This window comes from Macaca thibetana, chromosome 2 (assembly GCF_024542745.1).
Source record: "Macaca thibetana thibetana isolate TM-01 chromosome 2, ASM2454274v1, whole genome shotgun sequence".
Taxonomy (NCBI): Eukaryota; Metazoa; Chordata; class Mammalia; order Primates; family Cercopithecidae; genus Macaca; species Macaca thibetana.
In genome coordinates, this window is record NC_065579.1 from 96,242,937 (window position 1) to 96,268,595 (window position 25,659).

Consider the following 25,659-nt stretch of genomic DNA (forward strand, 5'->3'; position numbering starts at 1 on the left):
TGTTATAAAGTTATAAAGGTATATGTAACTTTATAGCATGTTATATATATGTGTTATATGTTATTTATAAACATGTTATATATACCTATATGTTATAAAGGTAAGTTATAAAAAGCTTGTTTATAGGTAAGTTATAAAAAGCTTGTTATAATAAAAAGTTATGAAAGCGAAAGTTATATAAAGCTTGACTGTAAAACCTCTTTAAGAAATCTTTACACATTAGGGCCAGGCCCTGCGGCTCATGCCTGTAATCCCAGCACTTCGGGAGGCTGAGGTGGGTGGATCACTTGAGGCCAAGGGTTTGAGACCAGCCTGGCCAACATGGTGAAACCCCATCTTCTCTACTAAAAATACAAAAAATTAGCCGGGCGTGGTGGTGCATGCCTGTAGTCACAGCTACTTGGGAGACTGAGGCAGGAGAATTGCTTGAACCTAGGAGGCCGAGGCTTCAGTGAGCTGAGATTGCGCCACTGCACTCCAGCCTGGGAGACAGAGCACAAAACCTGTCTCAAAAAAAAAAAAAAAAAAAAAAAAAAAAAAGAAAAGAAAAGAGAGAGAGAGAGAAATCTTGACATATTAGAGCCTTTGTAAAAACAAAACCAAACCATATTGATTTAAATGAAACTGTCTTAGTTTTCAGAAGAACAATTGTATTTTGCAAAGGGAGAAAGTATTTCAAACTTCTGTGTATGGATCAGATAGAATATGTCTAAATACAGGTTAAAGAAGGCTTGAACGAGGGTTCAATTTGTTAATGCATTTTAAAACCTTTCCAAGACCACATTCACTATCTACTGTTTTTCTGCCTACCGCATCTTTCTGTGTTGATAAATTAATATGTGCTCTGACACTTCCTCTTCATGACAGCATGGTTGACTTCTTGATAGCTGTCCCATAATTAATGACTCGATCCTCTGCTGTGGCTTGTTAGGTTGTTTGTAGCATTTCACTGTGCCATACATCTCTGACCTATATATACTTGAGCCGGAGAACCACAGTAAATTTTTTCGGGCTGTTCTTCTAAATTTATACTCCTCACCTTACTCCAATAATACATAAGTCTATAAGTTTCCTAAATCAGTTGTGAACTTGAGCGTCATTATATTTTTTAAGTCTTTGTTGTTGTTTTTTTAAATCACTGTTAAGTTTCCTTAAACTGTGTGTGTGTGTTATGTTTTGGCAGGGGGAGGGAATTTTTATATCCTTCGCCCATTTTTTTTTTGAGCTGTGTCTGCTTTAGGTCTGTGAATGAAGTGCATTATTTACATGTTGATTTTAAGTGTTCCTGGTTTAATTTCCCCGCCAGTTTTACTTTACCATGTGTTCCTCACCTTTTGAGTTCTTTATGGTGACCTGTGTTAGTGAGAGCCATGAGATGTCATCAGCAGACTCGGAGCCCCTCAGGAACGTCAGGGTCTTTGAGTTTCTAAATATCTGCCAATTGTTTTTGTGTATAATAGTAGCTTAATTGGGTATAAAAGTCTTATGTGACTATCTTTCTCTTAAGTTTCTGAGGAACTGGCCGGGTGCTATGGCTCACACCTGTAATCCTAGCACTTTGGGAGGCCAAGGCAGGTGGATCACTTGAGTCCGTAGTTCCAGACCAGCATGGGCAACATGACGAAACCTCATCTCTACTAAAAATACAAAAATTAGCCGGGTGTGGTGGTGCGCGCCTCTAGTCTCAGCTACAGGCTAAGGTGGGAGGACCACCGGAGCCCAGAAGGTCAAGGCTGCTGTGAGCTGTGATTGTGCCGCTGCACGCCAGCCTGGGTGATGGGAATGAGACCCTGTCTTTAAAATAAATAAATAAATAAATTCTGAGGAATTATCCCACTGGTATGGCATGTGGGGATACTTTTTTAATGTTTGTCATATTTTTATCTAAATCTTTGGAATTTAAAATTTGTACTAGATTATATCCAGGAGTTTATTATTAGTTTTTCATTGATTTTGTCTGGGTCTTGGTGTAGAACCTTTTGATTTAAAGGTGTACATCTTCACCTCTAGAAAAGCATTTTAAAGTTGGTGTTTTTATATACTTTACTCTTTTTGTCTTAAGCTTTTTTCGGTTTTTCTGGAACTCTCATCAATATGCCTTTGTATCTTCTTGGTTTAGGGATGACTTCTCAAGCTGATTTTTAGATTCGGTATCTGCATTCACTAACCTTTTTATCACTTAATTGAGATAGACATACAAAGAAAGTGTATGAGAGCTGGGCTTGGTGGTATACACCTGTAATCCCGGCTACTTGGGAGGCTCAGGCAGGAGGATCACTTAAACCCAGGAGAACAACCTGGGCAACATAGTAAGACTCCATATTTTTAAAAAAGTGTAAAAATAGCATATGAATTGTAAAGAGTGCAGCTTGATGGAGTTTCATGCACTGATTGTAGTCTGCAAGTCAGTCTCCAGACCAAGAATCACAACTTGGCCAGCATGGAGAAGCCCCCTTGGGACCCACTGGGGGTGGGTTGTGGCAGCGCCCAGCTTCCCTTAGCTTCAGCCAGTGAAATCCCATCCTGGACCCTTGACCACCATTGGTGACTCTTGGGGGTCTTCTAGTCCACCCTGCTCAGCCCTCTGCTGTCTAGAATGTTCTGGGTTCTGCTTGAGGATTATAGACTTTTCTAGTGAGGCAGCTTATCTGTTCATCTGTGTTTGAGTCACTGACTAGGCGTGACAATCCAGTGTTCTTTTTCTTTTTTTTTCTTCATGCCAATCCAGTTTTATGTACATGTTGTTTTGCAGAAATTCCTAAATAATTCTTTTTAACTTTCTTTTCTCACCAGGGATATATAGACTCTCCTACCCATCCTTCCCATTTTCATATTTATTTTTTCATGTTAATGAGGGCAGGAAGTTTATTGCCTGGGCTGAGTTCATTTATACAGGCTGAGTATGTCTAATGTGAAAATCTGAAATTTGAAACTTTTTGAGTGTTTATATGACACTCAAAGGAAATGCTCATTGGAGCATTTCAGATTTCAGATTTTTGGATTTTGGATGTTCACTTGGTAAGTATAAGGCAAGTATCCCAAAATCCGAAAGAAATCAAAATTTTTTTTTTTTTTTTTTTTTTTTGAGATGGAGTCTCGCTCTGTCGCCCAAGCTGGAGTGCAGTGGCCAGATCTCAGCTCACTGCAAGCTCCGCCTCCCGGGTTTATGCCATTCTCCTGCCTCAGCCTCCCGAGTAGCTGGGACTACAGGCACCTGCCACGTCACCTGGCTAGTTTTTTTGTACTTTTTAGTAGAGACGGGGTTTCACCGTGTTAGCCAGGATGGTCTCGATCTTCTGACCTCGTGATCCGCCCGTCTCGGCCTTCCAAAGTGCTGGGATTAGAGGCTTGAGCCACCGTGCCCGGCCCAAAATTTTTTTTTCTTTTTGAGACAGAGTCTTGCTCTGTTGCCCAGGCTGGAGTGCAGTGATGTGATCTTGGCTCACTGCAAGCTCTGCCTCCCGGTTTCAAGTGATTCTCCTGCCTCAGCCTTCCAAGTAGCTGGGTTTGCAGGCGTGTGCCATGATGACCAGCTACTTTTTGTATTTTTTAGCAGAGATGGGGTTTCATGATGTTTTCCAGGCTGGCCTCAAACTCCTGACCTCAAGTGATCTGCCCGCCTTGGCCTCCCAAAGTGCTGGGATTACAGGTGTGAGCCACCACGCCCAGCCAAAAATCCAAAATTTGAAACACTTCTGTTCCCAAGCATTTCAGATAAGGGATACTCAGCCTGTAATAGGAATTCCTGGTGTATTTTGGTAAATAAACTTGTTGGGAAAAATGTCACAGATTCAGGGCTGTAGTTTTCTCTCAGAACTGACTGTACATGTTGAGTGAAATGTCTATTAACTTTCTCTTTTTGTGTGTATGTGTTTTTTAAACAAACGATAATGCATCATTTATTAGAGCAGTGGTTCTCACACTTTTTTTGTGTGTGGTCTCAGGATACCTCAAAGTTATTGGGCCTCCTAAAGCATTTTTATTTAAATGGTTCTATTGATTCATATGTATTGTGTTAGAAACATAAGATGTAAAACCACAGGGATATGAAAGTTCCGTTAATTAGCTTTCAGAGCAATGGTGTCATCACACATAATGTAGTCTCTGGAAAATTCCGCTGTACCTCCACGAAAAAGTGAGAGACCCTCTGAACCAGTCTCAGGAAACTCCAGCAATTCTCAGACCACAATTTGAGATCTCTTGTCCTAAGGAATGTTTTGTAAGTTTCCTTTTTCATTAAGCTCCTGTTTGACATTTTGTGTGTACACATGTGGTGTGTGTGCAGGTGCGCTGGGAGGTGAGGCAGCGGCGCTCCTGAAATGTGTGGGAAGTGGCCTGCATGTAGGTGTGCTGTTGCCGGAACAGAGCAGAGTGTTTAGCAGCCTGTGTCATGTGCCATATTTTCTCAGCAGTTATCTTTAGTCCCAGTCAGATTTTAAATGGGGACGAGTCTATAGTTTTCATCAGATTCTTCTTTTTCATTTCTTTTCTTTCTTTTTTATTTATTCATTTTTTTGAGACAGAGTCTCACTGTGTTGCCCAGGCTGGAACGCAGTGGCGTGATCTCGGCTCACTGCAACCTCTGCCTTCCGGGTTCAAGCAATTCTCCTGCCTCAACCTCTTGAGTAACTGGGATTACAGGTGCCTGCTACCATACCTCATTTTTTTTTTTTTTTTTTTGTATTTTTAGTGGAGATGAGATTTCACCATATTGGCCAGGTTGGTCTCAAACTCCTGACCTCAAATGAGCCGCCCACCTCAGCCTCTCAAGGTGCTGGGATTACAGGAGTGAGTCACCGTGTCCGGCCGTTTTCATCAGGTTCTTAAAGGAGTCCCCTAATTTCTCACTGTAGGTTAAGGTAGGGGCATACCTTAAAGTTCTTAGAGAGTTGAGAAGTTACTGTGGTTGAAAGAATTTATACAAATAAAAATGTTACCTCTCTTTGTGTGTATAAATCCTGTAGGAATACAGGTTTTAGCTGTGCTCCAGTGTGTTTATTTGCTTAGAGCTGCTTCAAGGCAGGTTTCAATAAGCAGATGAAGCCATGTACTCCACATTTTGGTCAGTATTGATTAGTTGAATGGAACTTTGCTGCATTTATTTTATTGAAACTAAGCAGTGTGATTGGAGATGCCATGACTTGAGGGAAACACTTCTCAGAATTCGCAGTCTGAATGCACGTCATTCCCGGGCCCTTATTTTCTAAAGATTTGTCCAGGTTTATCGATAGACTCTAACTGTGCCCCTCTCTCTCAATTGTCCCATAGATTCCCTGTAAGGAGCCCCTGCTGGTGCACCAGAACTACCGGGGGCCATCTGCCCAACTGCCCCAGACTCTGGCAGTGGGGCCTCCGATGGCAGTGGGCACCTCCCCGTGAAACCTGCCAAGCTGGACGCCACAGCTCTGCACGACGACACTTTGGCCAACTCCGTGCCCCCTTCGGAGGCATGCAACCATGCAGTCCTAGCCTGCAGCCCGGGCATCCCTGAGGAACACTACATAAGCGAGGCTGTGGAAGATGCTCCCAGCTACAGAGGGTACCGGGATGCCTGCACCATTACTGGTATGGGGGTCCTTTCCCTGCCAGGGAGGAAGGGAGAGAGGTTTCAGTCACTGAGGACTAGGGAAGGAATGCAGCCACATGGGAGGGTCTCGGGGAGGTATGCAGAGAGGAACCACTAAAGTGCAAAAGACTCTGAGCTTTGGGATTGTGAGACCTCCCATCCAGAACCTGTTCTGCCAGTGAACCATTTTGTAACTTGGGTCAGTTGTTGACCTGCTATCCTGACTGAGATGTAGACAGCACTTCACTGAATTGTCATGAAGGTTAAAGATGGTAACATTGAAACCTGAGCAGCAAGCATGGCTCATCACAGGCGCTCAGTGTAGATTGAACCCTTCCTTCTCTCTTTGGACTCAGGTTCTTCAGATATAAAACAGATATACTGGGAATAACATGCACTGTCATTGTGGGATGCAAAAACAGAAAACTTCATGGAGTGCCCTTTGTACACCATCAGGATTTGCACAGACATGGATTTTTACAGATACCTGTGTCAGTCATAACTCTCAGTGTCCCAGGTGGTAATCACCTCCCAGTGGGAACATCTGCTGTGCGGGCACTTAATACTAGAGCTATTGCTTTTTTATTTTCCCCAAGGAAACACCGAGACAAGTGGTTGGAGCTAGCACAAGAGAGGGCTCTCAGTGGAAATGGTGTAGCATGGTGTGCATAAGAGCAGCAAGTAGCAAAATTATAGTTCAGTCCAGTTGCATTCATATAGAAGTTTGTTCAGTTTCTCATTTTTGTCTGCAGTGTTTGCTTTTGTTTGTCTGTTTGAAGTAATGCCTGTTGACAGCTTAATATATGCCAGTTGGCTTCCAGTAGCTTCTCTTGGTTCTGTGTTACCAGTTAAACCTTGAGGACCTCCTGTGTGTCAGGGGTTCCCTGGATACAGAAAGGCACAGAGAAGGCTGGGGGTCCCAGCCTGGTGCCTAGCTCCTCCTGTGTTAGGCCCTGAAACACCTCCTCTCCCTTTTTGTCAAGTGGCCCACATGAGTTGTCCTCCACTTGTGACTGAGTCCCTCTCCCGCTTGCCTGCCCCCTGAAGGACACAGTTCCTATATTTCCCTTTCCTCTACTGCATCATTCTTTTCCCCTTGCGCTTGGATCTTTCTTTTTAGTGCAGAAACATGCTATGATCTCCCTCTTCGGAAATAGAATCCTTCTCAGTCCCATGTTTCCTGCAGGCCAGTGTCTCTGCTCTACGTTTTGCTTACTCTAGTTTTTCCTTTGTTCTCTCTGGAGTCCACTGCAGGCAGGCTTATGCCCCACCACACAGACAACCTGGTTCAGTCCAGCCTGTCCTCTGCCTTCACCTTACCTCACTTTTCAGGGGTAGTTCACACTGTTGCCAAGTCCTGTCTCCTGGAAGTACAGTCTTTACTTTGCTTCTGGGTCCCCACACTCTCCCTGTTCTTCTGCCTCAGTGGCTGCGTTTCCTCTTCTCCCAAGCCTGGGAACGTTGAAGGGCCCAGGGCCCAACCTTTCCGCCTCTTTGCTCTTATGTGCGCACCCATGCAGCACATGATCTCACCCAGCACGTAGGTTTTAAAATCGCCTTCTGTACTGGCCATTCGCTGGTTTCTGTACTCAACCTGGACCTTTCTCCTTAAGGCCAGACGTCTCAGACTGACTCCACATGAGTTTCCAGTTAGATGTCCAACAGGCGTGTCCAACTCAAGTGACCAAAAATGAGCTCCTGGTTTCCACCTCCACCTGCTTTTCTTAGGGTTTTCCCCATCCTTGTTAATGGTGCTTTCATTATTCTAGTGGCTCAGGCCAAGACCCTTGGAGGCATTTGTGATTCTGCCTTTCTGGGTTTCATACCCCAGGTTGTCAGGAATTCTGTTGGCTCTATCTTCAGAGTGTGTCCAGAATCTACTCAGCATTTACCGTGTCCCAGCCACCCCCATCTCACACCTGGGTTACTACACTGGCCTCCCAGTGGGGCCTCCTACTGTTACCCTTGCCTCCGTAAAATTCTTTCTCCGCCCAGCCATGAGAGTTGGCTTTTAATGCAGTCAGATGGTTTAACTCTCCTCCAAACTTACATGAGCTCCCCTCCTATAGAGACCTGTAGGGAAGGGGCTGAATGATGGGAATCCCTCTTTGCCCCACTGACCTGCCTCCTCTGTGCCCTCTGTGCTCCAGACACACTGGCCGCCTCACTTAACCTTGAACTCACCAAGCACATCCAGCCTCAGGGTCTTTGGACTGCCTCAACTCCAGATATCCTTATGACCCCCCTCTTCCTTCTCCAAGTGACATTTTATTTGATGCTTTTTGTGACCCTCCCCCCAACATAAAGAGTGATCTACCCCACCTTTCTCCATCTCCTTTTCCTGCTTAATTTTTTTCCCCAGACTTAACCATCCTCTGAGCTACTATATTTGTGTTTTGTCTTCCAGACTTGCAGTAGACTGTAAACTTGCAGAGGGCAAACTCTGTGTCTGCTTTGCGCATTCCTGAATCCAGTGACTACCATAGTGCCTGCCTGTGGCCAGTGCTCAGTGAACATTTGTTGGGTATATCAATTTTGTCGATTTGTGCAGTGGGTATTATTATCCTCTTTGTGTAGGTGAAGAGTCTAGATCTCGCAGTGTTCAGCGCCTGGGCGGAACTCCTGAGTGGCAGGAGTTGCATCCAGTGAAGAGTCTAGATCTCGCAGTGTTCAGCACCTTGGCGGAACTCCTGAGTGGCAGGAGTTGCATCTGGGTCTGCAGGACCCCAGGGCAGGGGTTCTTTGCTGCCTAAGAATGCGGTCTAGCGGGGGAGACAGATGAGTGAGTAGAAATTGACTGTACACCGAGGTTAGCACAGTGATAAGCACAGCACAGGAGGGCACCAAGGAGGGTGCCAGGCTGAACCTTGGAGGGGAAAGGACAGGAGAAGACCATGAGGGCTTTGTGGAGGAGGCAATGACCCAACTGCATCTACATTTGTGCAAACACATGAATTGATCCATGGGATTCTAGTGGCGTCTGTACCAGTGAAATCCAGGAAGTATCCAGCCTGTTAAAGTGGTTTCACTTTCTCCGAACGTGACAACGGAGGGTAAAGAAATGGCAGGATGTAGTGCTGAAACTTCATGGCCTGGTGTGGTGGCTCACGTCTTAATCGCAGCACTTTGGGAGGCCGAGGTGGGCCGATCACCTGAGGTCAGGAGTTCAAGACCAGTCTGGCCAACATTGTGAAACCCCATCTCTACTAAAAATATAAAAACTAGCCACACGTGGTGGTGGACACCTGTGATCCCAGCTACTCGGGAGGCTGAGGCAGGAGAATTGCTTGAACCCAGGAGACAGAGGTTGCAGTGAGCCGACACAGTACCACTGCACTCTAGCCTCAGTGACAGAGTGAGACTCTGTCTCAAGAAAACAAAGCAAAACAAACAAAACAAAACAAAACAAAAAAACCCAAAAACAAAGAAATGGCAGAATGTAGTGCTGAAACTTCAAACCCTATAGGATGTGGTGACTTGAGGGTTCTTTGTTGGGACCAGGGAAAGCTGAGAAATAGCTCAGTGCTGTTGTGTTTCGCACTGGCTTGGTAAACAGGAGTGTAAACACAGACACTCTTCTGCGTTTAAGGGATGGGCTGTCAGGTGACAGAGAACTGCTCAGATTAAAGTTTTATTAGGCAGTCATTGAAAGGAAGACATTAAATGGAAAAAAGTTCTCCGAGAGACCTAGACTATCCCCAAGAATGCATCTGTGGCCTCCCAGGGCTTTGCCAAGTGCAGTCTCAGGACACCACTTGGCATTCAGCCCTTGATAAATTCACTCCTCCCCCAGTTCCCAGCAAGCCCTGAGATGAACAGCAGACTTTTTGTTCCACTTTAATTTTTAGGCAAAACGGAATGCCCGTCACAAAGCCCCGTTCTCCCCTACCCCCAACCTAGAGGTATCACATTTTTGGGTGCGTCATTTTCTGTTTGGGGTGGCTTAACAAGATGAGCTGATAGGGTTCCCAGACTGCCTGGAGTTACGTAACCCATTGTGCTTCCAGGGCAACTCACAATCTTAGGATTTGCCCTAACAAGCAAACTCAGAAAACTGCTGAGGAAGGCACGGGAGGACGGCTGTGCGAGGTACTGCTGGGGCTGGGCTCTCATGGAGGCTCTCTCTGTTCTCTGAAGTGCCTTTGGAGTTTATGTCTGCACATGGCATTGGTTTTTCAATTCGGGCAGCCCGTCAGGGCTCAGCCTCTGCCAGGACTCTGCCAAGGCAAGCTCTTTCGGACAAACTCCTGTGGTAAGTATGTTTGCCAGGTCTGTCTGCTGTCTGTTTTCTTTGTGGTATGGTCGGAAAGGAGAAAAGACCTCAGGAGAAGCTGTCTCCCTCTTGCTCTGTGCTGCTTGGGAGATCGTTCATGGTCATGTGGTAGAGAAATTGCCATGTTGAATGATAGGCAGAGCGAAGGGGCTTTAGAGACACAACCACTGCCCTCACCCCCCCCATCTCCCGTTCCCAGGTCCCCTTGTCCCCTTGCCCAGGCTCAGTAGGTGCAAGTGATACTTGCAGGGCGTAAGCACAGGGCTGAGTTGAGTCGAGACTCCCTGGGCACTCCCACTCCCTTTCCCTTCACAGTTCTCTGCAGTGGGTCAACAGGGTTTCTAAGGCGTCCTCTGCCTCTGCATCTGTGATTTCTCTAATCCTATGTCTTGTCTTTATCCTGGTTTCTTAGACACTAACCTGGTATCTTGGGTCAGCAAGGAATTTTTCGGAAGGTGAAGCACAGATTTAGACTGTCTCCCTCCCTCTCTCCCCTTTCCCTCTTCTTCCACCTTCCCTTTCTTTTTTGTCCTTTACTAAATGCTTGGGCCTGGGACTCGGATCCACACCCCAGTGATGGAGGCTTGCTAATCAGATCTGCTGTGGCTTGTCTCTCTTGCTGTGGGGCTGACACCTCTCACTTCCTCTAAGCTGGTCGGAGTCTGGTGGTTGATGACCCATCTGGTTTCTGTCCTGTCTACACGCTGCTTCCAGAGAGCTGTCTGAGCCAGAAAACAGTTAATTCCTGAGAGAAGTGAGCTCCTGTTCCATTCCAGTCAGTTTTAGGCTTTAAAATGTGTAAATCTTATTGAATAAGCCTCAAGACACTTTAAACATGCATCTTACTGAGGCAATCGTATTGATTTTTGCGTGTTGAACCAGCATGCATCCAGGGCCAGCTTTTTACTGGGGTTTATGTTAATTCCTGGGGTCAGTGAAGACTGGTCCTGCCCTCAGAGCACAGAGGTGGGCCAGGGTGTAAAGGAGAAGCTGTAAACCGAGTGAGAGTTGCCTAGGACAAATCTGCTAACAGGAGCAGTCCTGCCTGGGAGGACTCTTCATCAAAGGGCCATGGCCTAGAATTTGTTCCTTTTATTTATTTTATTTTACTGTTTTATTTTATCTCATTTTATTTTATTTTATGATTCACTGTGTTGCCCAGGCTGGTCTTGAATTCCTGGGCTCAAGTGATCCCCCTGACTTGGCCTCCCCAAGTGCTGGGATCATAGGCGTGAGCCACCATGCCTGACCCGGAAGCTGTTCCTTTTCTATCACTGATTTAAGCCATAAAACTTGATGTCTTATCCTCTGAAAACATGCTCAAATAAAACATTATGGAATTCTTACACATTTCATTAATTAAATTTAAGGCCTTGTCAATTTCTCTCTAGTATAATTTTTATATGTGTTTTCTATTGAAAATTTATAATCTAAATGGGTCTTTTATTTGGCTATATTAATGAAACAGAAAAGAATGGACAGTGAAATATCCCTTTTACAACAGAGTGAGAAAATGTAAATTACAATCTAGGGAATAACACATATTTTCTAAATGTGTAATTTAGAAGTTTTCTTTTCTCCTCTCAGTGGAATCTCCTTTATTTCACAGTTGATTTGTTTTTGCAAATGGAATGCAGAAAGGGGCCCTGCTATGCTAATTTCTAGAGGGAGCATTTGATCTTTGCAAAACCATGGAAACATTCACCTCTGCCTTTTAAATATGCTATAAATGATTTGGGGGCCACCAGCTAATCTTCCTACCCTTCAGTTTCCCTTATGACTAGGTGAGTAGGTAGAATTTTTATCACAAGGTTTTTGCCTCAACTTTCCGAATAGCTGGGATTTCAGGCGTGCGCCACCACGTCCAGCTAATTTTTTGTATTTTTAGTAGAGACAGGATTTCGCCATGTTGCCGAGGCTGATCGCGAACTCCTGAGCTCAGGCCCACCTAGGCCTCCCAAAGTGTTAGGATTACAGGCATGAGCCACTGCGCCTGGCCAAAACAAGCTTTTCATGTATATAATATATATAATGTATCAATCTTTGTTCACTGCAAACTATTTTTGGAAGCTGGCAAATAATAAATTATAATAGGAAAAAAATGACAATTGTTGGCAGAGTGGCCAGGTGTGGGCCTGGGCACCCTGTTCTTCCTGCTTAGCCAAGGGCTGTTGTAGGAACATTGACTGGGAGTGACTGAGAGGATTCAGGGTGCACCAGTGCCAGGCTCAGGCTGAGCAGCTGGGTTGGCGTGTGAGTCTGGGACCCACGGCCCCAGGAGGAACTTTGGAGTCAGAAACTTCTCTGTTTTCACTGACTCCTGATCTCTCATAAACATTGAAAAACTTGAGCAAGTCAGGCTGAAACTATCAGGAGCTGAAACTTTATTTTACTTTTAGAGTCAGAGTCTTACTGTGTCACATAGGCTGGAGTGCAGTGGTGCAATGCCATCATGGTTTATTGCAATCTTGAATTCCTGGGATCAAGTGATTCTCCCACCTCCACCTCCCAAGTAGCTGCGACTACAGGCTGGAGCCACCATGCCTGGCTTTTTTTTTTTTTTTTTGGGGGGGGTAGAGATGGGATCTTGCTACATTGACCAGGCTGGTCTTGAACTTCTGGCCTCAAGTGATCCTACCACCTTGGCTTCCCAAAGTGTTGGGATTATAGGTGTGAGCCCCAGTGCCCAGCAAAGGTGTAACTTTATAACTAGATCTGGAAGAAATATAATTTTATAAATCCTGTTCTAGGTTTCTCCAGAGAAACAGAGCCAATAGGAGAAACATATATAGAGATTTATTACAAGGAATTGTGTTACTTGATGGTGGAGGGTGACAAGTCCAAGATGTGCAGTTGGCAAGCTGGAGCCCTGGGAGACCCAGTGGTGTAGTTGCAGTCCAAGGGCTTGACAGGATTGAGGCCCAGGAACTGGTGTTCCAGTCCTGAAGACCCTGGAGGAGGGGGGGGTCCGACTGTTTGCTCTATTCAGACCCCAGCTGATTGGATGAGGTCCACTTCACTCACAGTAAGGAGGCATCTGTTTTACTCAGCCTACTCATTCATGCTCATCTCACCCGGAAACACTACCACAGACACATTTAGAATCATTCTTGACCAAATTTCTGGCCACCCCATGGCGCAGTGAAGGAGACACATATTATACAGTTAGCCTTCACAGATCCTAACGGTGGCTGCCATTTACTGAGGAGGAGCTCTGTGCCTGTCAGGTTTCCAGGTGCGGCTCCTGGAACTCATGTTGTCCTCAGCACAGTTCTGAGGTGGGTGCTGTTACCTCCCCCACCTCTGAGGAGGCGCAGAGTAGGCAGCTTAACCTCTTGTATAAAATAGGGATCCCTGAGGTTTAGACACGGCAGCATTATTTTCTGACCCCTTCTTCATTTTTTTTTCTTTTGTATTAATTTCATTTACTGTTAAATGGGGTTTTAAATTATGAAAATAATAACACATGCAAGTGGTAAAACTTGAAAGTGTACCAAAATACAGTCAGTGCAGAGCAGTTCTCACTCCACCATCAGTGCAGTTTAATGGGTAAAAAATTCATTCCAAGAAGTTTTTATGCACATACTCGTTTTCTAAAAAACACAGATGGGACCATATCCTATTCCTTGATCTGCATTTTAAGATGATTAACCATATTATTTAAAATGAATTCACATGGTATTACCTTATTCTTTAAAATAGTGACATAATATCCCATTGTTTGGCTGTATCATCATCATCATCATCATCATCATCATCATCAGTCAGTTAATTAAACCAGGCTGTGGTCTGAATATTTGTCTCCCCAAAATATGTATGTTGAAACCTAATCAGCAGTGCAGTGGTATTAGGAGGTGGGGCCTCTGGGAGGTGGTTAGGTCACAGGGGCAGAGCCCTGATGAGTGAATTAGTCCTTATAAAAGAGGTTTTGGAGAGCTGGCCTGTTCTACCCTGTGAGGACAGAGTGAGAAGGTGCCATCAGTGAACCAGGCACCAAGCCCTTACCAGATGTCTGCTGGTGCCTTTATCTTGGACTTGTCAGTCCTCAAAGCTGGGAGAAATAAACGTTTATTGTTTACAAACCACCAGTTTATGGTATTTTGCTCTAGCAGCCCGAACAGGCTAGGAAAACCCTGGAGTTCTCAGTCCTGGAAAACCTAATATTTCTTTTTAGAAGAAGCATTTTGTAATTCCTTTTTTTTATTACCCTTAAATGAAATTCATAATGAATCCTCTTAAAAACATAATTTTATTTTTATTTCTATCTTTTTTTGAGACAGAGTCTTGCTCTGTTGCCCAGGCTGGAGTACGATAGTGTGATCTCAGCTCACTGCAACCTCTGCCTCCCAGGTTCAAGTGATTCTGCCTCAGCCTCCCAAGTAGCTGGGATTCTAGGCATGTGCCACTAAACCCGGCTAATTTTTTTGTATTTTTAGTAGAGACGGGGTTTTGCCATGTTGGCCAGGCTGGTCTTGAACTGTCCTCAAGTGATATGCCTGCCTCAACCTCCCAAAGTGCTGGGATTACAGACGTGAGCCACCGCGCCTGGCCAAACACATAATTTTAAAAGAATCAGCGTAATACTTTACTGTACTATAAAGGAGAAACTAAAGAAAAATGACATAGCCTATATTTCAAATGTCACTGAGGGGACGTAGCCTCATTAGAACACGTAATGAGCAGTTAGGCCCTGCCCCTGCAGGTAGAATTGCTGTGAAGGGGGCAGCCACAAAGGCAGTGAAGCATGCTGATTACTCGAGGGTCGGAGACAGAACCACTGCAGCAGCCCCTATTGATGGGTGCTGTAAGTTGTTTTCAGTTCTTGCATTTTAAATTGTGCCTCAAGCGCCATTCCTACTCACCCTTAGGAGCATTGGCTTAAAAAGTGTGCAACAGGAAAAATGCATACAGTTTAAAGAATACACTTTGAGGTTTTCCACCTTCATCACATTCCCAGCCCTCTGCCTTTCCTTCCAAGGGAATGACTTGCTTGTGTATCTTTCCAAAAATGTTCTGTGCTTGCGTTTGTATGATATGTATGTCCCCTGCCCTGCTTTGAAAGCTTTCTACACATAGGAACATACACTAAACGTATTGTTGCCTTTTCTCCTGAGTATTGGAGACCTTTCCACTTAGCATCCATCCATCATATTCTTTTTGCTGGCTGCCTATTTTTCGTTGTCTATAAATCCCATGATTGATTTAATTAATTCCCTATTGTAAGACATGTAGATTGTTTCCAGTATTTTGCAAATACCACTGGCTAGGGGATAGCCATGTTCCCACATATTTAAACAAACAAGTGATGAAAGTACTTGTGCAAATTCCTAGGCTGGAGACTGTAATCTGATGGAGCGAGTCATAGAGGTTGTGTGGTATGTGTTGTTCAGACGACGTGGGAGAGTGTGTGGGCGCCCACTGTCTGCACCCCTGGTATGAGCACATTTGCTTTTTGCCAGCTGAGGTGTATAAACGGCAGCAGCCCTTGATCTTGATTTACATTCCTCATTGTGTGGAAGCCAAGCGTTTTCGGTATTTCCTGTAGGAATTTTTATTGTCTTTTCTGTGATCTGAGATAAATGCTTAACAGTTTCTACTTTTAGCTCATGGAGTGATTGCCTCCAAAATTCTAATTACTATTTATATCCTATTTATATACTTCCCTTTCCATCCCTCGTGTAGCATGTCACTGCCTGGTAGGCTTGGATTTTGAATACCACGCGGCACCTACTGGGCGTACGTGAACCTTATATCAGGGACTCATCACATAGTTTATGATTTGAGTTTTCAAATTTCCCAGACATGTGTCTTAGAAAACGGACCAATCACATACTGATAGGTGGTCCATCAGAGTGTGCTCTGGGAAGGGCTATAGAGGTCTCACCTTTTAAACTGCTGTGATATTGGCAACTGTGTCAACACCAGAGTCCAGTGGTGTTTCTATTTCCAGAGGAGTATCTTGAAGGACCTTTATTTTAAGTTTTCCTTTCCTCCCTTCTTTTCGTTTTTCTTCTTCTTACCCTCTTCTCTCCCCCATCTCTCCTTCCCACTTTCTGTTTCCTCTCCTCCTCTTCCCCCGCATATCTCTCCTTCCCCTTGCTCCCTCCTTCCTTCTTCTCTTCTTCCATCCCCACTCCCCTCCTTTCTCTGCTTCTCTCCTCCTCCTCTTCCTTGCAGAAACAATGACTTTCTTTTTTTTCTTTTTAATATTTATACAACTGAGGTGGATCTAGTTTGGTGATGCCTTTGGAAGCTTTGCAGCATTCAGTAGAGCGTCTTAGGTACAGGCAGCAGGCAGGTCACAGGCCGTACTGGGTTAATGTTCTTTGGTGCTTTGCCAGCACATGGAGGAAGGGAAGTTGGGCCTATGGTCAACTGGCCCTTTCCCAGTTGAGTCTGCAGGTCATGAGTGTGCAGTAAGTCTTTTGAATTATTAGCTGGAGTTAAATGAGAAGGAAGAGGTGAGGATATCAATAACGTGAAGCGGGAAGGCTGGAGACTGTGAGTTCTGTGGAGGGAACCTGACCTGCGGGAGAGAGGGAGGAGAGAGAGAGAACACAGAGCTCCAGCCAGCTCACCCTTTGGGGTGACTGGAAGCTGCCTAGAAAGTGGTTTTACCCTAATTTACAAATTTACTGCTCTATTGAGGCCTTATCTGGTCCAGGCTCACTTCCTACTCTGCCACCCTCTATCACGGTGTTGGAAAAGAAGGAGCGCCTAGCAGGGTGGGCCTTTTGAGCATGGGAATCCACAGTGTACCCCTTGGAGCCCAGCTGCAGGGAGAGCAAGGTGGACAGGTGGTTTCATCCGGAATTGGGTTTTGCTGTATGGGTGCCATGAAAGTCCCACGGGAGTGAGGGAGGCTGAGCCTTAGGCACCAGTGTTGCTGGAGCAAAGGGCTGGGGGATTCCAGCTGGACGGGAAAGGGGCGGTAGAGGCCATGCAGAGGGATCGAGGGTCTGGGGGTCTCCAGATGGAATAGTGGGGATAAGTGAGGGAGAGCTGTGAGGGTGGGGGTTGCAGTCAGGGAGGGGAGCATCTGAATTCCAGATTTCAGAGGTGGTCCGGGTGTGGCTGGCAGAAGTGGCATGTGAAAGGAGGGCCATGGAGGTCCCAGACTTGAGAGCCAGGCAGTCAGGTGGTGTCAGGTGTGGGAGTGGCAGCGGCAGCCTGGATGAGTGACTGCACTCCGTGGAGAGGACGGCCACCAACCTCTACCGGGGCGGAGTTGCTGATGGGTGGACGAGTGGGCATAGGCAGGGGGTGACCTGCTGATGGTGACCATCAGACCCTGCTGATGGCCTGAGTCTCAAGTGAGCAAGGATTTTTAAAGGCAGATGGGAGAAAATGAGGGGGAGGTGGCCCAAGGAGCCAGAGGATGCCAGCACCAACTCCAGACCTGAGTGTGCCAGCTCAGAGCAAGACCCTAATCTTGACTTTCCAGGGAGTTTAAACCCTAGTTTGATTTTGACCTAGATGATGGAACATTTGCGTGGTACAAACTGAACCTTCTTAGTGGGAGAGATGGAAATGGTTGGAAAGACAATGTTGAGCTAAGCCTGTGGTCAGGGCCCCTCCTTCATACCCCAGCCATGCAGAGAGGGAGAGCCATGCTGAGGGACCCTGATGTTCTTCTCTTAGTAGGAATTCTGTTCTCTTTCCCAAACCAACATGTTTGGTTTCATCTTATCTGATAAATATAATTATGCTCTTTTGTTCAGCTTTGAAAAATCCTGACCGTAGACCATTCAGGTGGTCATACCTGCAGATTTGAACTCGTTGTCCAGTGCTATTTTAACTGTTGTTTCTCCCTATTTATGTGAGTAGAAATGAGAAGGGGCAAAGCTGACTTTGTGACAGGTCCTGGAAGTTTTCTGTGCCCAACCTCTCTTCCTTTGCCTTTAATCTGAGTTCAGGCTGCCTGGGATGTGTGGCAGAATGGGCCTGTCCAGGTGAGGATAAAGCACCACCTAGTGGGCCAGAGACGCACTAGCAACAGGAGCCAGGAGCCTTCACTGGGTTTTGCAACTTTTGGAACGGATTGAAGGAAATGGGAGTTAATCGTAGGAAGAGACTGCCAGGGTTAAGGCCAGTGGCTCACGCCTGTAATTCCAGCACTTTGGGAGGCCGAGGCAGGAGAATCACTTGAGCCAAGAAGTTTGAAGCCAGCCTAGGCAACATAGTGAGACCCCCATCTCTACAAAAAATATAAAGATTAGCCGGTGTGGTGGTGCATGCCCTGTAGTCCCAGCTACTTGGGAGGCTGAGGTGGGAGGATCACTTGAGCCCAGGGTGTAGAGGCCGCAGTGCACCATGATTGTGCCACTGCACCCCAGCCTGGACGACAGAGCAAGAGACCTTGTCTGTCTTAAAAAATAAATGGTGACAGGTAAGGCAGGCAACTTTAATTGTGTAGAAGGAAAGAAATCTTCTCTCATCTCATCTTTTCCCCTGCCTTGTTCCATCTGCCTTTATTCTCTTCCCATCCACTCTGTTTACTGGAACTAATTCCAGAAGTAGTTTTTGTGAGGGATGGTTTCATTATAGTCAAGCGTGGCTGTGTTTTTCTTGCTTAGACTCATGTAAGGAGATTCTGATGGAGGTGTAATTTCAGTCCCATGTGGTGAACTTTATTCAAGCTGTCAGTGATTGTACTTTACAAGACTTTATTTATTTGTTTATTTTGAGACAGAATTTTGTTCTTGTTGCCCAGGCTGGAGTGCAATGGCACAGTCTCGGCTCACTGCAACCTCTGTCTACTGGGTTCAAGTGATTCTCCTGCCTCAGCCTTCCAAGTGGCTGGGACTACAGGCATGTGCCACCACACTCAGCTAATTTTTTTGTATTTTTAGTAGAGATAGGGTTTCACCATATTGGCCAGGCTGGTCTTGAACTCCTGACTACAGGTGATCCACCCCCCGCTTAGCCTCCCAAAGTGCAGGGATTACAGGTGAGAGCCGCCGTGCCTGGCCAACTTCACAGGACTTTAAATTAGCTGTGCATTAGTCAGTTGTTGCTGTAGAAGTGCTAACAGCCTCCAAATCCTAGTGGTTCCTACAGCATTTATTTCTTGCTCACAGACATGGGTCATGTGAGGATTGGCTTTGTTTGTCTCTTGTTTGGAGATTTGGGCCACAAAGTTGGGACCTACCTAGGGACGTGTTCTCCTCTGGGCAGAAGCCGAGAGCTCAGGAGGACAGACCCAACCATGCCACACAGGCCTGCTTAGAGCCTCCCACTGGACATGGAGTTATGTCGGCCACAACAAGTCATGTGGCCCAGCCCGAAGTCACAGAGTTGTGAAATATTTTGCGCATATTGGGCAAATAGTGAACCATAGCAAGGGTGATTCAGGAAGGATGCAGGAAGAATTGTGGACGAAGTGAACAGCTTAGACTTTAGAATATTCTTAGGTGACAGGAGTGGCACTCAATGGCTGAGGTACACTGGTGGCCTTCATGAAAGCCTCGTGGTGCCAGTCACCTCTGAATTATTGGCTTCTTCTATTAGCCCTGCTTGAGGAGGGGGAGGACATGACTCTTATGGCCTCGAGCGGAAGTTGGCAAACTCCTGTAAAGGGCCGGGGAATAAATCTTTTAGGTTTGCAGGTCAGAAGGTCTCTGTCTCAATGCTTGTCTCTGCTCTTGCAGCACATAAAGCAGCCATAGACTCTCCCGGGAGGAATGGGTGTGGCTGTGTTTCAGTAACACTTTTCTTTATAAAAATAGCAGGGGGTTGGGTTTCCCCTTGAGCCATAGTTTACAGACTCCTGCCCTAGACCTTCAAGGAATGACCTCTATTATGACACCAACTTAGTGGTAAGAGAGAACCACCTCTTTTTTGTTGGGAAGCCAAATAGCATTCAAAGAGCTGTTGGTGAGTCCTGCAATCCTCCACCTATTTACTCAGCATTGTTAAGCTGTAAACAGTCGTTTCATGTCATTGAAAATCTAGGTAACCAAAGCTTATTGTTCTTAAGTGTGAAATGTCATGTATTTATTTATTTATTTTTTGAGATGGAGTCTCACTCTGTCACCTAGGCTGCAGTGTAGTGGCTCGATCTGGCTCACTGCAACTTCCACCTCCCAGGTTCAAGCAATTCTCCTGCCTCAACCTCCCAAGTAGCTGGGATTACAGGCACACGCCACCACACCCGGCTAATTTTTGTACTTTTAGTAGAGATATGGTTTTGTCATGTTGGCCAGGCTGGTCGCAATCTCCTGACCTCCAGTGATCCGCCTGCCTTGGCCTCCCAAGGTGCTGGGATTACAGGTGTGAACCACCGCGCCCAGCCAAAATCTCATTTTATCTGTCTTACCCTATCTTCAGAAGAAATGTCTGTTAAAGGTATTAGAAGCTCCTTTTACCTTGGGCTTTCCAAACAGTTGATGTGGAAGGCAATTTAATCTTTCTCATGGATTCAGAGTTATCTTTTGTGATATCTTCTGTTTTCCAGAGATTTGCTGATGTGTTAGGGGTACTGATGCAGGATATTTTGCTCATTAGCCGAGCAAGGTCAAGGTTCTTGTCTCATGACCAGGGAGAAGTAGGCACACGGACACTCAAAGAGAAGGGTCCTGAAAGCAGGTTGCTGCTTCTCCCTTCACAGTTGAATACAAGGGCTTCTCTATCTGCTGATGGGGCTGTCTTCCCTATTTGTATAAGGTATGAGTTTCTGGCGACTCTACCCTGACCTTCCAGTGTGCATGCGGGCCACTAGTCTGAGCCATTCCACCTTGATTTATTTCCCTTACTGCGCATGTGTTAAGGGACTGAATTTTTCGCTGCTGGCATGTTTAGGCAAGCCCCCTGTGCACAGTGACCCCGGCAGGTGGGAAGTTCTCCAGGGACCCTCCCGTGTCTGCCTCGGAGAGTTTTCTGCTTCCTGCCTCTGTCAGTGTGTGTGCTCAGCAGCCCTCCTTTCACATTCCTTGTGGTTATAGTTTTTTCCTGTCACAGCTTCATTGAGATAGAATTCATGCTTCATACAGTTCATCCATATAAAGTGTATAATTCAGTGGTTTTTAGTATGTTCATGGGGTTGTGCAATCATCACCAGCTCAGTTGGTGAATCTGTTCAATTTCAGAACATTTTCATCCACCCCCAAAAAGCTCCTTTCCCTTTAGCTGTCATGCCTCATCCCTCAGTCTCCTTGCATCTCTCACAGTGTGGCTGTATTCTTTTTTCTCTTTTTTGAGATGAAGTCTGCCCCTGTCCCCCAGGCTGAAGTGCAGTGGTGTAATCTTGGCTCACTGCAATCTCTGCCTCCCAGGTTCAAGAGATTCTCCTGCCTCAGCCTCCTGAGTAGTTGGGATTACAGGCATGCACCACCACGCTCAGCTAATTTTTGTATTTTTTTTTCTTAGTAGAGATGGGGTTTTGCTGGGTTGCCCAGGCTGGTCTCAAACTCCTGACCTCAAGTGATGTGCCTGCCTCAGCCTCCCAAAGTGCTGGGATTACAAGCGTGAGCCACTGTGCCTGGCCATGCATTCTTAATAAGCTTTCAAACCTCTCTTGATTTCTGCTGTCATTGTTCCTGATTCTGACAGGCTTGCCCCTAACCTTAGAGAGTGGTGGTGGGGGATCCTTCTTGAGTGGTCATCAATGCTATTCGAGTGTACACTTAACAGATATTTTATGGCCGAGCTCGCGTCTGTGATCCCAGCACTTTGGGAGGCTGAGGTGGGAGGATCACTTGAGCTCAAGAGTTTGAGACCAGCCTGGGCAACATAGTGAGACCTCTTCTTTATTTAAAAATAAAAAATAAAAATATAATAATAACAAAATAGACACTTTATGTGCACTGGAGTCTTGTGTATAGTGACTCTATCACTGGAATAATTACTTTTTAAGGTTATAATGTTACATTTATTTATTTGTATTCTGCTTTGTAGGTTGCCCTTTGGAATTTTCCACATTTTGAATTTATGTTTGTGTTCATTGGAAAATTGGTTCAAGTAAATGTGGAATCATTTTACTGTCAGAGTTTATTTGTTTTCCTTAACTGCATATTGTCAGTCTAATATTTTTTGGATGAGTTTGAAATCTTTTAATATCCAGATGATCTCATTTAATGTTTTGAAAAAGTAACCATTGTTCATTTTTAAACAGAATTTCCTGTTCAGGAAATAATTTAGATTAACAGTAATACAGATGAATGCATTGAATGGTAGAAGCACAGTTGGCATTGTGATTTCATAAGATTTTGTACTATTAATAAAATAAGTTTTCCTAACGTAGCACTTAACTTTTCCAGAATTTACCCCTTCATTGCTAACTGACTTCGCTTGTCCCCTAGTTAGAGCCACCTTTGAAGGGGAACATAGGACAGGCAGGACAAGGGAAGAGATGTGGGCCTTGAACTCTGGAAGCTGCTCAGGCTACCTTGAAAGCCTTAGAGAGTCTAATCATAAATATTGGGTAAAAATGTTTTTGGACAACAGAAAACAAGTCTAAGAAATTAATTATTTGGGCCTGGCGCAGTGTCTCATGCCTGTAATCCCAGCACTTTGGGAGGCCGAGGTGGGCAGATCATGAGGTCAGGAGATTGAGATAATCCTGGCCAACACGATGAAACCCTGTCTCTACTAAAATACAAAAATTAGCCTGGTGTGGTGGTGCGCGCCTGTAGTCCCAGGTACTTGGGAGGCTGAGGCAGGGGAATCGCTGGAACCTGGGAGGCAGAGGTTGCAGTGAGCCGAGATCACGCCACTGCACTCCAGCCTGGCGACAGACAAAGCAAGACTCCGTTTCAAAAAAAAAAAAAGAGGCCGGGCGCGGTGGCTCAAGCCTGTAATCCCAGCACTTTGGGAGGCCGAGACGGGCGGATCACGAGGTCAGGAGATCGAGACCATCCTGGCTAACACAGTGAAACCTCGTCTCTACTAAAAAATACAAAAAACTAGCCGGGCGAGGTGGCGGGCGCCTGTAGTCCCAGCTACTCAGGAGGCTGAGGCAGGAGAATGGCGTAGACCCGGGAGGCGGAGCTTGCAGTGAGCTGAGATCCGGCCACTGCACTCCAGCCTGGGCGACAGAGCGAGACTCTGTCTCCAAAAAAAAAAAAAAAAAAAAAAAAAAAAAAAAACAACAACAACAACAAAAGAAATTAATTATTTAAAAACAGGAAATTTCATCTGAACTCCTAGATTAGAACAGTAAAACCCGAGGTTGGAGGGAGATGGGTGAGATTAAGTGCAAATAGATTATTCTATTTTTGCTGTGGATAATTAGGAAAATACAGGTTAACCTCTTAGCCTGTAACCTCTTGGCCTGTTAACCTCTTAGCCTGTACAGATAGTACCTTTAAAGGTAACTATATCAGTAAGGATTAAGTTTGGCTATATAGAACAGTGGCTTCACATTATAGGATTTATTTTTCTCTGAAATATAAGAAGTTCAGAGGGAGACTGCGCAGGACTGGTGCAGCCCTGCTGTCCCCAGGGTCCCATGCTCTTCCTGTCCTTCAGTTCTACCATACTAGATGTGGTTTCCATCCTTAAGGTCACCTCACATCTAAGAAGGCTGCTGAAGCTCCAGCCATCATGTCCGAATTCCAGGATGTAGGGAAGGCAGCCTTTGAGAAAGGCTCACACACCACTGCTTTTATCTCATTGGCCAACACTTAGCCCTGTAGTCTCATTTTGCTGCAGGGGAGGCTAAGAAATGTGGTTTTTCCTTAGAGCCCAGAGCTTTGATACTAAGAAGAGTATGGATAGTGGATGGCCACTAGTAGTGTCTACCATGCCTGCTTGACCATAATTTAAAATATGATGCATGCTAGGGGCAGTGGCTCAAGCCTGTAATCCCAGCACTTTGGGAGGCCAAGCGAAGTGAATCCTTTGAGCTAGGAGTTCAAGACCAGCCTGGGCAAGATGGGGAAACCCCATGTTTACTACAAATACAAAAAATTAGCCAAGTGTGGTGCTGCCTGCCTGTAGTCCTAGCTACTTGGGAAGCTGAGATGGGAAAATCACTGAGCCCGGGAAGTTGAGGCTGCAGTGAGCTGTGATCGTACCACTGCACTCCAGCGTGGGTGACAGGAGTGAGACCCTGCCTTTAAAAAAAAAAAAAAAGATTCGAACATTCAACATTAGCATTTCTGAACCTTTCACATAATGACCCTGACAGGAAAACAATGGTATTTGCATAGCATGATGGGTAAATGGTGGAAGTAGTTCTTAGCTGATGGTCACCCTGAACACTGCCTGGCACCCTCCGTTCCCAGCACTGCTTGTGGAAGCTCTCTTCTAAATCACTAGAAGAAGAAAGAATCTGGTAGCACGTACTCTGCAACGCAAAAGACAGCAAAGTGATGAAACCTCCCGACGCTGAACCACCAAGAGGCTTGACAGTAGTAAGATGAGTCTTATCCAATTTGACCATAATGCTCCTGTTTGAAGGCAGAGTTTCAGAATGGGTCAAAAAGTGAAGCTTTATCTATGTGCTTTGCTTAAGAAATTCTCAAAGTATGCAAAAGACCGGAAGTTGGGCTAGGAGAAAATTCAGAGAAAGAAGAGTTATAAGGAGAGATTATTTAATCAGTGAGGTCAGGATCTTTGGGGCCAGAGGCAGGTGTGGGTGGTGGTTAGGATTGTGACCTCCGAGTTCAGGCTCTGTTAGAAAACCAGCTCACTGTTTACAAGCTGTGTGATGTGGGTCTAGGTATTCAACTTCTCAGTGCTTTAGTGTATTCATTCTTCTGTCAAATGGGAGTAAATGTTAGGACTGTTAGGAGGATTAAATGAGTTAATGGATGTAAATGCTTGTAAGTGCTTATGGTAGCATTCCATAAATGTTTACTATTATTACTGATGTGTTTGTTATCATTATAAGAAAGTGCAGTGAATCCCTACATAACTCCATCAAACCCAGTAAAATCCAGATGGTTCAAAAGGTGATTGAAAGATGTAATGTTGGCTGCTACCCTGCGCACACTGCCTGTGAATTAGCCCTGCTCAGCAAACAGCAGTTAAAAAAAAATAGTAAGAAAGAAAAGATATAATGTTAAAAATTCAACCGTAAAAGTGCTAGAGGAAAATATTACTGGATATTTTACTAATCTTGAGATGGTAAAGGCCATCCTAAGCATGGTGTAAAGGCTAGAACTGTAAAGAAAATGACTGATTGCTTTGAGTGTGCAAAATTAAACTTTATACAGGCATTCTTACTGTAACTATATATTTGTTCCTGACAATCTTGTGTGTGTTGCAAAATTGGACACTAAAAATACCAGGAGTAATGCAACTGTGTAACCAGAACACTTATACGAGCTGTCCATGTGGGGATAACTTGAATAGCCCAGACAGGCAGTTCCCGGCTGTGGCTGGAGCCACACAAACAATAGAGGGAAAGGCCATGGGGTGTGTGTGTGTGTGTGTGTGTGTGTGTGTGTGTTGGGGGGTGGGGGTTGGTAGATCTGGGCTTCTGGGGCTTCTGCTAAGGTGGGCACAGGAGAAAGTACAGCCCTCTGCAGGTTGAGAGCCATGCAAGGCTGGGGTGCTCCTCTGTGGGGATGGAGTCCTACACACAGAGCTTTTTAAGTTCCTGTGAAGTAGTCCTGAAAGTGTTCCTCCTGCCTTTGCAGCATAAGGGCTGAAGGGCTTTTTCCTGTTGAGGGTTGTAAACATTCTCACTATTCTGACTTCCCTTGCCCAATTCAGCTTCATGTGTTGAATTTTGTCGTCCTGGCTCAGCCCCTCGCCTTTTGTAGGTGGGGTGTGAGCTTTGCCATTTGACAACCAGGCTTTTTGTGGCCCAGGAAGGTGTCGAGGAGTAGAAGACAGAAAAGCAAGTCTTGCCTTGTGCATTTTTGTGACCAGG

General features: G+C 45.4%; 1 protein-coding gene and 1 pseudogene across 6 annotated transcripts in view; both read left to right on the forward strand.

The window, feature by feature from the left end:
* Nucleotides 1-25,659, forward strand: part of LOC126948533 (cytochrome c oxidase subunit 2-like) — a 281,739-nt pseudogene that overhangs the window by 218,609 nt on the left and 37,471 nt on the right.
* The window catches only part of TRAK1 (trafficking kinesin protein 1), a 213,866-nt gene that overhangs the window by 68,708 nt on the left and 119,499 nt on the right, over nt 1-25,659 (forward strand). For 2 of the 6 annotated variants that reach the window (XM_050780361.1, XM_050780365.1), the window contains exon 2: nt 5,269-5,565. Coding sequence is in view for 4 of the 6 variants with exons in the window: in XM_050780354.1 (XP_050636311.1) it covers nt 9,728-9,818 (91 nt within the window). In the remaining 2 variants the exon portion in view is untranslated. Of the gene's footprint in view, nt 1-5,268; nt 5,566-8,691; nt 9,819-25,659 lie in introns of those variants that run through there. The other 4 variants (XM_050780354.1, XM_050780355.1, XM_050780357.1 and 1 more) reach the window with 4 other exon arrangements.